General features: G+C 51.0%; 5 protein-coding genes and 1 pseudogene across 5 annotated transcripts; 4 read left to right on the top strand and 2 right to left on the bottom strand.

The window, feature by feature from the left end:
- Positions 1–707: 707 nt before the first annotated feature.
- SAPIO_CDS0342 lies at positions 708–1,646 on the top strand (annotated as a pseudogene; the record flags this gene model as incomplete).
- A 3,397-nt stretch (positions 1,647–5,043) lies between these two features.
- Positions 5,044–6,890, top strand: SAPIO_CDS0341 (uncharacterized protein; the record flags this gene model as incomplete). Its single annotated transcript, XM_016783146.1, has 5 exons — positions 5,044–5,414; positions 5,470–5,617; positions 5,738–6,552; positions 6,618–6,812; positions 6,872–6,890. 5 exons carry the CDS (start codon positions 5,044–5,046, stop codon positions 6,888–6,890), a joined length of 1,548 nt encoding a protein of 515 aa, XP_016646346.1.
- A 197-nt stretch (positions 6,891–7,087) lies between these two features.
- On the bottom strand, positions 7,088–8,091 carry SAPIO_CDS0340 (uncharacterized protein; the record flags this gene model as incomplete). Its single annotated transcript, XM_016783145.1, has 3 exons — positions 7,088–7,627; positions 7,772–7,864; positions 7,930–8,091. 3 exons carry the CDS (start codon positions 8,089–8,091, stop codon positions 7,088–7,090), a joined length of 795 nt encoding a protein of 264 aa, XP_016646345.1.
- Positions 8,092–8,635: 544 nt separating this feature from the next.
- SAPIO_CDS0339 (uncharacterized protein) lies at positions 8,636–9,914 on the top strand (the record flags this gene model as incomplete). Its single annotated transcript, XM_016783144.1, has 5 exons — positions 8,636–8,662; positions 8,752–8,872; positions 8,949–9,102; positions 9,180–9,609; positions 9,894–9,914. 5 exons carry the CDS (start codon positions 8,636–8,638, stop codon positions 9,912–9,914), a joined length of 753 nt encoding a protein of 250 aa, XP_016646344.1.
- A 664-nt stretch (positions 9,915–10,578) lies between these two features.
- SAPIO_CDS0338 (uncharacterized protein) lies at positions 10,579–12,437 on the bottom strand (the record flags this gene model as incomplete). The annotated part of the gene is made up of 5 exons (XM_016783143.1): positions 10,579–10,650; positions 10,707–11,485; positions 11,541–11,632; positions 11,696–12,017; positions 12,299–12,437. The coding sequence occupies 5 exons, from the start codon at positions 12,435–12,437 to the stop codon at positions 10,579–10,581; spliced, it is 1,404 nt and encodes a 467-aa protein (XP_016646343.1).
- A 390-nt stretch (positions 12,438–12,827) lies between these two features.
- Positions 12,828–14,575, top strand: SAPIO_CDS0337 (Uncharacterized protein; the record flags this gene model as incomplete). Its single annotated transcript, XM_016783142.1, has 3 exons — positions 12,828–14,025; positions 14,101–14,287; positions 14,350–14,575. The coding sequence occupies 3 exons, from the start codon at positions 12,828–12,830 to the stop codon at positions 14,573–14,575; spliced, it is 1,611 nt and encodes a 536-aa protein (XP_016646342.1).
- Positions 14,576–14,934: the final 359 nt, after the last annotated feature.

The following is a 14,934-nucleotide window of genomic DNA, read 5'->3' as shown; positions in this document are numbered from 1 at the left end:
ATTTACTTGAATTCGGGAATGACGAGACTTCCTGGGTGATGGCTGACACCTATTATCTACCTCGATCGATATCTGACATGGTTGACTTCGTCACACCTGCGGAACCTTCGTCTTATCGTAGGTCAGTTTCTGGTCAGCGGTCCGCTGCTGGGTACGTCACAGGGTCTATGGTAAGACCCAAGTCACAGGCTACAGCGTTCCTGTCAAACGGGCAATCCAACTCATCCGCCCTCCCAGTTAACTGCCACGATTGGGCCACCCCGGATTGCCTCCGCCACCTGTATGGCTTCCCAAAACTCAACCCTGCAGAGCCTATCCATCCAAACTCATCATTTGGAGTGTTCCTTCCGTCCATGGCAACCTGGATTCCCGCTGACCTGGACGCGTTTTTCTCCAGATTTCAGCCGGAGATCGTGGGACGGCGGCCAGAGGTGCTCGAGATAAATGGAGGATATCGTCTAACAACGAATCTAAGTTGGTTGTTCAACCTGGAAGCCAATCTGGACCACGAGTACACGATGGCCCTGACATATCCGCATCCCGTGACTAACATTCAGGTAAGACTTGCCATACTTTGTTTACTGCGTGTGTAGACGAAATTAGTAACATGGAATTGCCCATGGGACCCGCTGGAGAGAAGACCGTGGTGCTAACATTTGCCATTTGCCAAGGTCGGGGACAGGTTAATCGGTGGCAACCTCAACACGATGCTTGCGGCCTTCTCACGCGAGTACTGTGAGACAGGCCTGAATCCACAATACGACCCTGTCTATCCCGATCCGCTTCCAGGAGGATACAATGCATCCGATTGCGGAGTCTATACGCCTCCAAAGGTCATCAGTATCTCCTACGGCTGGAACGAAGCCTCTTTCCCACAGGAGTACCTTGAGAGGCAGTGTCAGGAGTACATGACTCTTTCCCTGCAGGGTATCACCGTTGTTGCCGCGTCGGGCGATACTGGAACCACAGACCAGCTCGGTCAATGTCGCAACCCGGCGACGGGCGGGCTACAACAGGGCCACGGGCATTTCAGTGTGCTTTTCCCTTGCTCCTGCCCATACGTTACCTGCGTCGGTGGTACACAGCTCTCGGAGACTGACGAGACGTGGAGTGCCTCAGAGCCGTCGTTCCCACCTGAGGCCGCGCTCTTCGCTAATGTCTCTGGGGCCATCGCCAGCTCGGGAGGAGGATTCAGCACCATATTCGACGCACTGTCTTTCCAAGCCCCTCACATCGCCGACTATCTCACAAATGACACCCACCTTGGCGACCTCGCAGCATCAGGCTACTACAATCCCAACGGCCGTGGCTACCCAGATGTCTCCCTTAGAGCGCACGAGTTCTTGGTGCAGACCAACGGCGGTCTCCGTCGTATCACGGGCACCTCGGCCTCGGCGCCCGTATTCGCATCAATGCTAGCCAGAGTGAACAACGCACGGCTGTTGGCGAACAAGACTACAGTGGGGTTTGTCAATCCGGTCCTATACGCATTCAAGCAGGAGATTATGCGCGATGTGGATACTGGGTATAATTTCGGGTGCGGCGTAGACAGGGCGTTTGAGGCAACGTGCGGGTGGGATGCTGTTACGGGGCTGGGCAGTCCTCAGTTTGAGAAGTTGATGGAAGTATTTCTTAGGCTACCTTAGCGGTTCTGCCTGGGACTGTGTAACCGGGCCAATGGACGGCTCTAACGCAGGTTAATCACTGAATACTACCGGATGTACACGAGGTCGTTGACTAAGTTTATTCGTGGTCCGCCGCGCTGTGATAAGCGATCCAAGAGGCGACGCAAAACATCGCTTGTCTCCAATATCCGAGTTGTGGATTCAGGGCGGGAACTGTTGCGGTAGGAATCCGCCGCTTGAAGCAGCGAGATACAACCTGGTCCCTAACCCGGGCTCCATCGCTTCGACCGTGCGGTAGAACTGGTCCAGGGTCCGCCGCAGATGAACGGAGCTCGGAGGTGGATCGATGAACAGATACTTGCTCAGAAGCAGTTCGCTGCACCCTTGGGCTGTAGCGGGAGAATGGGGCTCGTACTCCGAAAAAAATCCGTCTCTGCCTCTTGCACGTTTCCGGGAGAGTGTCCCTTAGATTGTTGCATCTCAGCCATGTTCGCCTCCGTTCCCCGGCGACAAAGGGCATCTTTATTTCCGTCAGCAAAGGTTGCTCTCCTGATCAAAGAAGTGAAGCTTTACCTACTTTACACGAAATTCTATAAATTGAAATAAATATAATAAATTATATTAAAATTTGTCTTATGTTTAATGAAGCAGCACTGCCGATTAGTGGACTGGAGCTTTCATCACCACCAGCACAGTTTTCCGATGGGTGTGCAGTGATGTGGCTCCGGTATCAGATGCAGCCGTGGCTATGTCGGATTCTTGCCGCGGGAAGGGATCGGAAGCGTTGGCCAATGGATCCTCGCCGTTCTTCTTTTAGGTATGGTGTTTGCTCCACCAGCTGGCCAACCGGCACCTGAGCTACGGTTGGATCTACAGTTGGAGCCATAGTTGGAGCCGCGCCTGGAGCCGCGCTTGGGGCGGGCCTTGGAGCACGCCTTACGGCAACGGCTGGAGCAACGATTGGATTTCCCGGTGCCATTAGGTTTCAAGCCTAAAGGCCTGACATCGCTATAAATTTTCATAAAGAGACCACATGCGTTGCAAAGAGGTCGTCCCTCAGGATTCCGACGCCATAGCGGTGTGGTTTGCGTGAAGCAATTGATACAAGTGTTCCCATGTCCTTGATTCCCGGCAACTTCTTGCAGGTTGTCTGTGGAACTTTGGGAGCCAGGGGAGGCAGAAGATCGCTCGGGTGCAGCTGAAGAGGCGCCAGAAATGTCACCTCTCGCGTCTTCCGGTGCGCTGAATTGCACAGGTAGAGATCCATTCCTCTGTAGGCCAGCATTGCCGGCGTACATGCCTGAATCGTCCATATCGGACGAAAAATCTCGGGGTGATTTCAGACCATGGTTAGAAAACGGTGGTCCATCCTCATCTTCATTTTCCGAGTGAGCGTCGGAACCAAATATATTTTCCCACAACAGGTTAGCCCCTGGAGAGAGAACTGGATAGTCTCGCTGGAAAGTTTGGCTAGGATTAACGTGCCCAGAGTCACCGGTGGTGCCGAAGCTCGCCGAACGGTATAATCCTGCTACAATAGGAGGGAATATCGAATTGCCATTCAGATGGTTTATGAATTGCTGATCTGGGGAATCGCCCAAGAGACCTGAACCTGGGTGTACATCTTGAGGTCTCCGGTTGCGTGTATCCGTTAATTCCCAGAAAATTCCCCGTTCATTATCAGGTATTGGATGCGGCCTCGAAAGGGCTTGCCGATAAACAGATCTTGGCGAGGAGGAGGATTCCCCAGCGTGAGGAACATCATGTTGCTCATGTAACTTTGGAAATGGTCCGTCAGGGGTCCCCGGGGAGCTTGAAGGAGAGAGGGAGAAGGTTTGCTGACAAGGGCCGCCGCAAGCAATGATAGGGTCGTTTTCCATGTCGAAGGCGTCCAGGAAGCAAGGTAGCTCTAGCTGATGAGGTATCTGAGTGAAACTGATTGAGTCGGAATGATCTAGCCAGTACTCATAGAGATCAGGGTCAATACCGAGCTCGCTGGACACGGAATTTCCGTCCGCTGTAGTAGGAATCGGACTGGAGAAATCAGTGGGACGCTCGAAGTTTCCTGTCTGATTAGATCAATATCGTTAGCTGCCTGCCACCTGCGCCAATATAGAAGCGGAAGAAAAAAAAGAGCATGAGCTGATAACGATTATAAATGAACTTCACACTCACGCGTCGCTTGTCAACACCGGTTTCTTGTAGACGTCTAGCAACATGGGTGAGTTTGTCCCGAGTTCTTTGGTGCGGAGAAGACCCAAATTGAGAAATCAATTGTTGCCTAATTGTCGCGTCCGGCGCGACGGGAGTAGCTGCTGGCATAGCAACATTTTCGGCGAAGTCGTAGTCGTCAAGATTCATATGTTCAGACTGTGGAGAGGTTCTAGGTTGATGATGTCCTCGACTTCGCAATGCTCCCAAGTGCGTTTGTGTCTCCATGGGCAAGTCTGCCGAATTCATCAGATAAGCTACGATACGGGTAAAACTCAACTGAATAATTACGCACCGAGCCTCTTCCTCGAACCGTTTCTTTCTCTGATTACCTGTGGAATGTGTCTTTCTGGTGACAACGGCCCGTCTCTGGCCAAGCAGCTGCATTACGTCTCCATACAGGTGCTGCTGGACTTGGACTTTTGCGGGGAAATCAGTAAAGGAGAGGGGAGATTAGCAGAGTAGTGGCTGGTGGTGGCTGAAAATCAGCCATGAGGCGAGGGCGGCAGTTCAGGAAGCAGCTTTGTCATCAATTCCTGGCCTCCTCACCTTCTGCCAGCCCGATATTGTCACAGCCATCAGTCATCGTTTCTACCGCCACTAGGGTATCCGCTACTCGGCCACCAACTCGCGCATTCAAGACAGAACAGCTTGTTCCAATAGTCACCGTCATAGACCCGTCGCTCAGCGTCAACTCCGGTGTTATCTGCGAACATAAACTAATCACAGCCAAACACCCGGATTCTCTCGATACCCAAGGGTTCTAGAAACAATTTATCACTTGATCTCCGGGATCTAGCGGATCAGATCCGAGGGGCGTGTACGTATACGTCGGCAAATGCACTTTCCCGAGATCCGGTCCGATTTTGGTCCGAGTCTGATGGTCGTTTGAGTTCGGGGCGGACCTACTCTCAATGTCGAGACCTTCCCCGCTATTCAGACGTCGCAACAATCCTAGAGAGAAGCTCATTAATATGTCTTCTCCTGGCCATTCACCTCCGAGGAGTACGCCTCGAACCTGGAGAGCATGCGAAAACTGCCGCAAGAAGAAGGTTTGTCCGTGAAGCCTCCTACCCATGCCCATGCTTTTATTGAAGAGATGTGCAGAAAAAGTGTAACGGTACCACACCTTGCAGCTTCTGCAGCGACCGTAGGCTTCCATGCATATATTCGGACGCAAGCGACAACGCTGCCAGGAGTCGACGGTATGATCGGAATTGCCCCACTACATGGATATTCTGGGCGGCTAACTTACGATCTCAGTGATGCAATTAACCTGGGCATCCAGTACGACAGGCTCGACGGCCTGTGCGGTCGGATGGAGCAGATGATAACACGGCTCTCCACCGCCGTTGAAGGACTCGAAGAGATGCCCAAGGCAACCGATCAGGCCTCACCACGACGCCCAGCGAGCAGAGTTCGAACTTCAAGCTTGTCCGACCGGGAAGGCAGCATTGCGGATGGAGACTCGGATGGAGACCATACGACCATTAATCCAATGGAATCTGAGGATAACGTGCCCGATATAAGTCTCGCAGAAATAAGCAACCTCATACCAGATGCGAGCAACACTTATAGGTACGGAATGTCGAGCTTCATGCACGTCGTTGTAGCCAAATTGACCACTCTGCAGGTACATTGGCGGCGCAAGCAACACGCTCGCTGTGAATATCTTTCAAAATTACAGAGCATGTCAGACAGCGAGTGTTACCACCCCGACGTTTCCTGACTTGTTGGCCTCCTCATTGTTTGGGGCGAACGAAGCCACGCCGCTTCGCAGTGTAGGTTTACGGGATTGTAAACACCCCCCACGCTACATGAGCGATATTCTTGTCAATCTCTTTTTAACGGGAATAAATACCATGTTTCCGATCCTTCACGAAGGTTCTTTTACCCGCCAGTACGAGGAGTATCTGGGCCGTAGCCTTACAAACCAGGAGCCGAGTCCTTTTAGGTCCGTTCTCTTTGCAGTCTACGCCTGTGCTTCCAACATGCTGGCCGTTCCTCGCCAGAACCAGGAGGACACCAATGGGAGAGACTATTTTGAAGTTTCTCTCCTTGACCATTATCGGAATTTAGGCCGCGGCGGGCTGGAAGAAATCCAGTGCCTGGCCATCCTCGCCACATGCGCTGCTAGTTGGAACCGCCTCACCGAAGGATGGAGGCTTGCCGGCCAAGCCGTCCGGGCGACCCAGGATCTGGGCCTCCACATAAATTTCGCAGGTAGCGAGCAGGACCAGTCACGGTCACGTGTGTGGTGGTGCGTGTACACGTTGAATAGCTGCTTGTCGACCTGTCTCGGCCGGCCGACAGGTATACTCGATTCCGAATACGATTGCCGACTTCCCGAGATCGCCGAAGATACCCCCACGACCCCTAGTACTAGGAGTCCTTTAGGGGAAGGCCTCGCGAGAAGCGAGTCGCCGCCGATAGCTGGTTTCGTCGCCCTAGCCCAAGGTTGCCGCATCCTAGATACAATCAGCTATTCCACCAAGGACCGACTACGAGATGCTCAGGGCCACGACCTTGAACACTACTGGATAGGAGACAACCAAGCTGCCATGCTGGAAACACAGCTCTCCGAATGGGTTCGGGAAAAGATCCCGGCATGGGTAAAATTCGCAGCCAACGAGCCAGAAAAGCATGGTGGCGTAGACCTAGCGATGTGTACGCTCACCTTCATGCTCCACGCCATCGCTGTTATCAACTTGAATCTGTGAGTAGCATCGCATACGAATCTCCGTTACTCTTACTACTCTTGGGCAATTAACGAAAGACCAGTCCACTCATAGAAGTATGGGATATCGATGCCACCATGTTTGAAACCGAAGACGTTGGTGCCGGCGGCAGTGTGTGTAAAGTCATCACAGCCGCTAGAGGCATCGTCAGGGGCTCCGAGCTTATCAGCTCAAATATACCCCCATCCCACTATCTTGCGTTCTGCGTACATGTTCTCTACCTATCAGGTTTTGTTCTGTAAGTTGCCTCTTCATGGAGTTGAATATTGCTAACTACGAAAACATGAAGCCTCAAAGCTTTCCAGGTATCACGTAACGCAAGAGCTGCAGAGGAAGTTCAGTTATGTATAACACGGTTAGTCCAGCTGGACGGAGTGTATCCAGGGGTCCTGCAGCGCAGCGAGACACTTCAAGTCCTCCTACGCAATGCCTACGTAAATTGAGTGATTTCTACGGATCCCAACTTATAAGCGGATTATATCTTATCGTTCTCTATAAAATCTAAAAATAATTCTAAGTGTCTGCGCCGTTGAGGCTTTCCTTTTTAAATCGTTTCATATCCCCAGCAACCAGGTGCTTCAGCTTTCCCATCTCACTCGTCATCCATGCTGTAAGAGCTACGATGTCGGCGCCGCAGTTGACAAAGTGGAACCCCTGCCTGACCCGCTCGGCCGCCTCTTCGGCGCTGAGCGCAAAATGTCCGACGTACTTTCCGGCTGCGAGACCGGTCTTGAGCACGTGTGCGATGGCCTCTTGCACCTCGGGAATCGACGCGTGATCGGCAGCTACGTATCCCATGGACGCTGCAAGGTCATTGGGTCCGATAAAAAGCATGTCGATGCCCTCCACACTAGCTATCTGCTCGATGTTCTCCACGGCCTTCCGACTCTCAATTTGCACGCAAACCATGACATTATCGTTGGCGCTCAGTAAGTACTCTCGGTCTGTCTGGTTGAACGCAGGAGGGGCGAACATGGCGCCGACGGGGCGGAGGCCCTGCGGCCAGCTGGCGGATAGGTACTTGCAACACCGTACAATCCCTTCGGCTTGTTCCTAGGACCACAGTTTCAGTCGATGATTGGCGTTATCTGAGAGCATCTAATGTACCTTGGTCTCACACATTGGCACCATGATAGCATGGGCTCCGAAATCCAGTGCTCGCTTTATCATCCAGGGCTCTGACGCAACTACACGCACAACAGGCGACACCCCAGATGATGAAACAGCCCCGATCTGAAGTGCCATCTCGTTGTCGGTTATGTTGCCATGTTCCGTATCAATGAGGACCCACTGAATTTGCAATATCATTACGAGAGTCAGCAAATCAGAATTCAACGGGACCTGGAAACACCTACGTCTGCCCCCAACCGCGCTACCGTTTTGGCCAGTGAGTACCCAGGAAATTCAAGCCATTGCCCTATACTCGGTCCCTCGCCTCTCTTTGCCTTCTCGAGCGAATCGCGTAGCCGTGTTCTACCAGTCCGGTCCACCACCGGCGATAGGGTTTGGTTGGCCATGATCAAGGAGGGTGGGAGTGGTCGGAGGGTGGTAATGAAAAACGATATCCGAGGCAGGAGCCGACGAGCGGAAGACTGATGGGGGAAAACTTGAACACAAAGTATCTCGAATAAATCCTTTATCAAGTATACTTGAGTGTGGAGCCTGTCGGATCTGATCCGTCGAAGCTAATCAGTATTGGAAGCTGTACCTCTGCCCACTTCGGATCTCTTCCGCTGCACCAAGCTAGTGAGATTTACTGCCATGATAAGAAACCAGGTTTGTTGGGTCGACTAGTTATCCTTGGCTGCTCACGCTAAGCAAGGTAGAACTCCACATTCGAGCTTCCAAAATAGTTCATCATCGTCAATCCAAAGCCCATGTTACAAATCTCGGCCGGATCTCAGCTACTGGCGGGAAGGCACCCCGATGACCACCACTAGAAATGGAAGCATGCCACACAAATCATCCACACACTTTGATCTTCGGGTCCATGAGATGTGATTCTACAACTTTCGGACAATGAGAGCACAGTCTCACTAGCAGGCCAGCAAAATCTTCAGCATGGAGTCCGGACCGAGCTTGCACTTGGTGCGTGTCCCCTGACTGTCAATCCCTTTCTGATTCTTGTTACCTCCCACGGTTCTGCTGGCACCAAAATTGACACTTGTTGTTTGCAGATGGCCTATGGCGTTGGGACGCTATGGTTCAAAGACTCCGAAGGAGATATCGACGATCGTACAGTCGAGGCTATTCAGGCAGCAATTGGCGCAGGTTTTCGCCATTTCGACGGGGCTCAGAGTAAGTTGCAACAACATCACCCAAGATTCCTTGCAGCGTCGTCGGGTTGAACTGATGGGAGATTTCACTACCACAGTGTATAACACAGAAGCCGAAGTTGGACTGGCGATCGAGCGGTCAGGGGTGCCCCGATCTGAAATTACCCTGACAACCAAAGTAGTACATCTCGACGATGTGGAGGCACGTCTGGAGGATAGCCTCGTCAGGCTAAGGACTGATTATGTTGACAAGTGTGTACAGTTTCCGTCTTCTAGATTTGGTGAAATTAATAGAGTAGTCCTTTCTGACACAAACTTCAATCTGATAGCTACCTCATCCATTCCCCCTTCTCGGCCAACTCGTCGACGAGCGCGCTTCAAAACGCATGGCTGGGAATGGAGAGGTGCGTCCAGCGCGGCCTCGCACGTCACATTGGGCTTGCAAACTTTGCCATCCAACATCTAGAACCGATCCTAGAGATTGCCACTATTAGACCAGCCCTCAACCAGATCGAAATGCACCCGTACCTACAACAGCCAGACCTGCTGGCCTACCTTAGCCGCAACGACATTAGAGCTCAAGGCTTTGCCTCACTGACACCGCTGACGAAGGCATCGCCAGGGCCGGTAGACGACGTCTGCAAGCACTTGAGCGAGAAATATGGTGTCAGTCAGTCAGCCATTCTCCTGAGATGGGTCATCGACCAAGGCGCTTCGGTAGTCACGACCAGCGGAAATAAGAACAGACTACAAGGATACGTAAAGGAAGTGACGGCATTTCATCTGCAGAGAGAAGAGTTGGAGGAAATAAGCCGAGTGTCCAGGACTAGGAAGTATAGATCTTTTTTTGCGGACGAGTTCAGAATACTAGAGGAAGGGCAAGATCTTCCCGGCTCAAAGACTTGCTGTTCAGTCTAGCGAAGTTCTTGTTGTTTACACTATTTAGACCCCTAGAGTATATCTAGAATGACGCCCACCATGAGTCTCGAGCTGATGGCCCCTGCCCTTCGGTACCCTAACGAGGTTCGCGGTTGTGTCGCCAGTTAGATGAATCCATTAACTAGGACGACAAGATCCCTGTACCTCAGTAGCGAACCAGTTAAATTGAAGTATCCATGCGAGCTAAGCAGTATGTATCTGGGTGCTTGCGCTCTATCCCCGCGCCAGATACAAAAGTCCCCTTCAGAAGAGTATGATCCGTATTAAGGGGGCCTGACTCTGTAATATGACTCTTTTACGTTGGGTTACTAGCCAAGCAAAACATCTTCGAGCGTGGAGAGTCGTTTGATTCAGCTTCGATGATGTCAAGTAGAAGAGGACTGTATGGACAGGTCGGAAATCTTCACTCCCTGGTTAGCACCCGCCTTTTCTATGTGGGTCACCTGAGGATTGGAGCCATCGGCGATGGGGACACGGAGTATCAACTTGGAAAAGATCAAGTGAGTAAACATAGACAGCGAAATAGCGGCTTGGTGGTACGTTGGTGTGTGGAATTCGAATGCTTGTATGCAACTTCGAGCGGCCCGAATGAATCACGGACTGGGGGTTCTCCAACCTGCGGGCTTTCCAGGTTGCACATAGGGATAAGTGGGCCAAGTACCAGATTAATACAGGAAAAGTTCTTATCTATTCTATATCTTTTAAAGACAAACTTTCGGAATCAAATGTAGAATGTAGATTTAGACCATGTCGCCGTCTATAAGTGAGTACCGAACGGGTTTGTATACCTTATATCGTCTCCTTCCAAAACCGGCTCGTGACTTTGCTTACGCGCTTTACACCCTCATAAATCTGTTCTCTCTGCATTGCAAGACTGTTAGTCTCGGAATATGACGAGTAACTGTAATATTTCTTACCGTCGGAGTTGCAAAAGAAAACCGGAAATAGGCGGATCTTGGGTCTGCTCCACGAGCTTTTGTAGACATTTTATCAGGTCCTTGCCAGGCGTGATAGTAGGATCCCGGAGTCAGTAGGACGCGCTCCGAGATCATGGCTTCCCATAGCTCTTGAGCAAAAGCTTGCTCCGGGTCCTCCAGAGCTTGACCCTCCAGTTCAATGAAACGGGGAACATCGTCGAAGTAAAATTTTGACCATACAAACATTCCGGCTTCAGGATCCGTGAAACTGAAGATGGCTAGCAGCTTTGCACTCCTCTTGTCCTCCAAACAGGCCACATAGCCTTGTGCAGTCGGCACTGGTGACTCGGCAGCTGGGACAACTGTAAACTGGTCATAGAAGGCGGAAATTAACCAGTCTCGTCTAGTTTTGTACTGGAATTGCAACTTCTGAAGCCACGTCAAGTATCCGTCATCACCCCATTGTTGGAAAAGAGCCAGAGTAAATGCTTGGCTGAGACCTGCAGGATCCTGCGTCTCCACCTCAGTCGCTCGGAGCAGTCGTTCAGTGAAAAGAGGATTGGCGACAAAATATCCTAGCCGCAAGCCGGGAAACAGCGTCTTAGAAAAGGACTCAAGGCGGATAACGCGGCCTTGGGTATCTATAGAAAGGAATGACGGGGTTAAAGAGTTCAAGAACTCCTCTGTAGACTTAAGCTTGAAAGGTTGATCTACTCCTTGGGGCGAGTATCCTGGGTATTGCAGAAAATAGTACGGATCATCTTCAACAATGACCAAGTCTAGTAAGGGTTAGCGAACACGATGCAGCCAAAAATGGAATTTCTAATTACATACCAAACTCAGTGGCGACTGCGTAAATTTCTTTGCGTCGATGCGCCGAAATCGAGATCCCCGTTGGATTGGAGCCTACGGGAACGAGGTAAAGCCTATAAATGGCCCTATCAGCACCGCTGAGCCATAATCAAGATTAGAGGATGGGAGATGCTCACACCCTCGGCCGTCTCCCTCCTGTAGCGTTCTCATCCCAGTTCTCGAGCAGTTCTCGCAAACTCGTTGCTAGTATACCTTCTGCGTCGGCTGAGACCGGGGCTGCCTTGATTCCTAGCGGAATCCACAGCGCTTGGGCAGATGGATAGGTGAACTCTTCAACAATGACAAAATCATCGTCCTCGCAAAGCAAGCCAACCACCTTTGACCAGGCGTTTGTATTTCCCGGATGCAGAAGGCATTCATACTCACACAGTGGTGCGTGCACTTGCTCCGTTAATTCTTTTGCGAGCTGTATAAGCTGTCGGTTACCGGCACCGGATCCTGGGGTTGAACGGTCAGCTGCCAAGGAAGGACAAATGGGATCGGTTCAACGTTGGTTCCATACCATACTGTAGGAATTGAGTGAGATCCAAATCTCCCGAGGGCAATCCTCGACCAAGATCAAGGCTCACTATCTGGCTGTCCGTTGCCCCTCTGGACGGAGACGAAGGGCGATGACAGTCGAACTTAGCCCTCTCAAGCGGGAACAACGAGGGGTGGGGAAGGCCTTGTACTATCATCAGTGTTGTTAAGGTAATGCCGCGATCGCTTTGTAAACTGACCTCCAGCTAAGCTGATCATGCCATCGTAGGCCATGAATTTAATGATATCTTTGAGGGGCGACGGATGGCGAGACTTGCTCTTCACGTTGATGTGATGAGAGAGGTCTACCGGTTCCAGTTTGAGATTGAGGCTTCCCATAATTGTTTCTGCCTGCCGCTGCTGCTCAAATGCGGTAGTAATGCGTTAATGCGTTCATCCGATATGAAATTCTGCGTTATGGTTTACCCTTGTACCTTGCTTGCGTGTTGTTGATAAGGGAATTGGAGGCCCTGTCTGTCATTTTTAAAGACGACCCGTATTGGGTTAGCCGGGGACTTGAAGTGGCGAACAGGATTTAGATCCGGCCGACAATGGGACAGCCCCTATAGCGGGATGAAAAGCCGATTGTGGGCGGGTCGGATCTCGGAACATAGCAAAATCAATGTAAAGAGGGCCCCTGGACACAATTGTTAACCTTTCATCCGAGGACACCCTTGCTTGAATCTACCTGGGACTCACGTTGAAGCCAGTCATTCGTTCTAAACCAAAATGGGGAATACCATCTCATACGACCAGAAGCCCTTTGATTTGAGTCTCGGCGATAAGGGAACAATTCGAGGACTCCAATTTGACGAAAAGTCTCGTCGATATGCCGGCATCCCATATGCGCTTCCACCAACTGGCGAGTATCGCTGGCGCAAGCCGAGGCGACTTCCGCCAAATTACACCTACGGAGATGGAGGGAGTAACCCGTTCGATGCCACCGTCTTCAAAGCAGTCTGCCCCCAGAACGCATTCCATGTCGGAGAAAATGAAGACCCATCCGGAGTATACAGCGAGGACTGCCTCTTCGTCAACGTTTGGACCCCGGTGGGCAACGAAAACGGGAAGCCATGGCCTGTCATGCTGTGGTTACATGGGGGGTGGTTTCAAATGGGCAATCCATCGCAAGAATCCGACATGGATCCGACCGAACTGATCTCGACCGGTGGCCTAAATGCCGTCGTCGTGGCTATAGGTTATCGATTGAACGTCTTTGGCTTTCTTGCCGGGCAGGATTTAGTTGAGGAAAGTAGAGGAGATTCGGGAGGAAATTTTGGGCTTTGGGACCAGCGGATGGCTGCCGAATGGGTCAAGGAAAATATCTCCTGGTTTGGGGGCGACCCGAATAATATCACCCTTGCTGGTCGGAGCGCTGGAGCATACAGCGTTGAAGCTCAAATGTGTTACGACTTCCGCAAGCCGGGCCCTAAAACTTCCTTGTTCCGACGCGTGTTTATGGATTCGAATGCGATACCTGCACAGCCGAAATCCTTGCGAGATGCTCAGGTTCAGTTTGACGAACTATGCAAGCATTTCAAGATTGAACCCAGTTGGTCTGCGGAGAAGAAATTTGAATTTCTGCGGAAGCTCAGTGTTGAAGATCTTATGGAAGCCATTCCCCGGCTGGAGCATCACACTTTCCGTCCGGTCACCGATGACCTTTTTATCTACCCGGGAATGATGGAATATCTTCAAACCAAAATTTTCGCAGATGAATTCAAGGCCAGGGGGTACAAAATTCTCATTGGCGAGGTTGCCAATGAAGAGACTTTATACTCTACTTACAACAGTCCGACGGAACCCACCCTCGAAGCATTGAAGATTCAGGTCATGAACTACTACGCCCCAGAAGTCACGGAGAGGGCAATCGATTGCTACCCGCTGCCAGCTTCTAAAGACTTGGCTCTTTGGAAAAATCTTTTCGGTAGGATCCCATCAGACGAACTGAAGGGAGTATCTGGTAAGACACCAATCTGACAACGTTATTTCGATTCCTTAGGCAACATTATCTCCGACGGCCAGGTCCGGGCGCCGTCCAGGGCACTGGTGAAGCATCTGGAAGCGAATGGTGCTAATATCCGTGATATATGGCGCTATCAAATCGCCTACCGATTGTCATTTATTGACGAAGCTGTAGCACCAATGTCGTTTGGGGTTGCGCACGCAATGGACAAACCGTTTTGGAAGTAAGCCGTTCAGCCCCTGCTTCTTGGCCTCGGACTTTGGGTTATTAACAAGTGCGATAAAGTTTCTCGATCCAACTTGGGCCGACGCCTGAAGAGAAAACATTGATGAAAGACTGGATTCAGATTCTAGTTGCCTTCGTCAACAATGATGAGTCGTACGACTACGGTACCAATACCGTGCAAGAGATAAAGGTGGCCACCCCACAAGGCAGGATCGAGATACAGCTGGATGAGCGTTGGGACGAGCTCACTAAGATTGGCGAAATACTTAGTGGCGATAAGCAATAGGCTCTAATCATAGAAAATATTATGAAAAAAAGAAAAAAAAAAAAAAAAAAAAAAAAAGAAGAAGAAGAAAAATGGGTGCCCTACGCAAAGATCGCCTTTGAATAACTAGGCATATCTAGACACACCTCATTAAGACCTGTTATGGAAGCCCATGTCATATTCCCCCACGGGAGTGGAGATGATAATGTCTTCCATGTATAATTTGGCCAGCCAATTGACAAATGAACAAGACCATCGGAGAAACGAGCGCACTTTGCCCACCCAAGCCTAGACTACTACTACCCAGAATTGCAAAGTAGAGGTTACGGCAGCGGCACAGGGGAGCTTGAACTCCGCAGAAAGGACTATGAGCAAGGTGA

The sequence above is a fragment of the Scedosporium apiospermum genome, assembly GCF_000732125.1.
Source record: "Scedosporium apiospermum strain IHEM 14462 chromosome Unknown SEQ_SAPIO_0022, whole genome shotgun sequence".
NCBI lineage: Eukaryota > Fungi > Ascomycota > Sordariomycetes > Microascales > Microascaceae > Scedosporium > Scedosporium apiospermum.
This window is presented reverse-complemented; position numbering and strand designations above follow the sequence as displayed.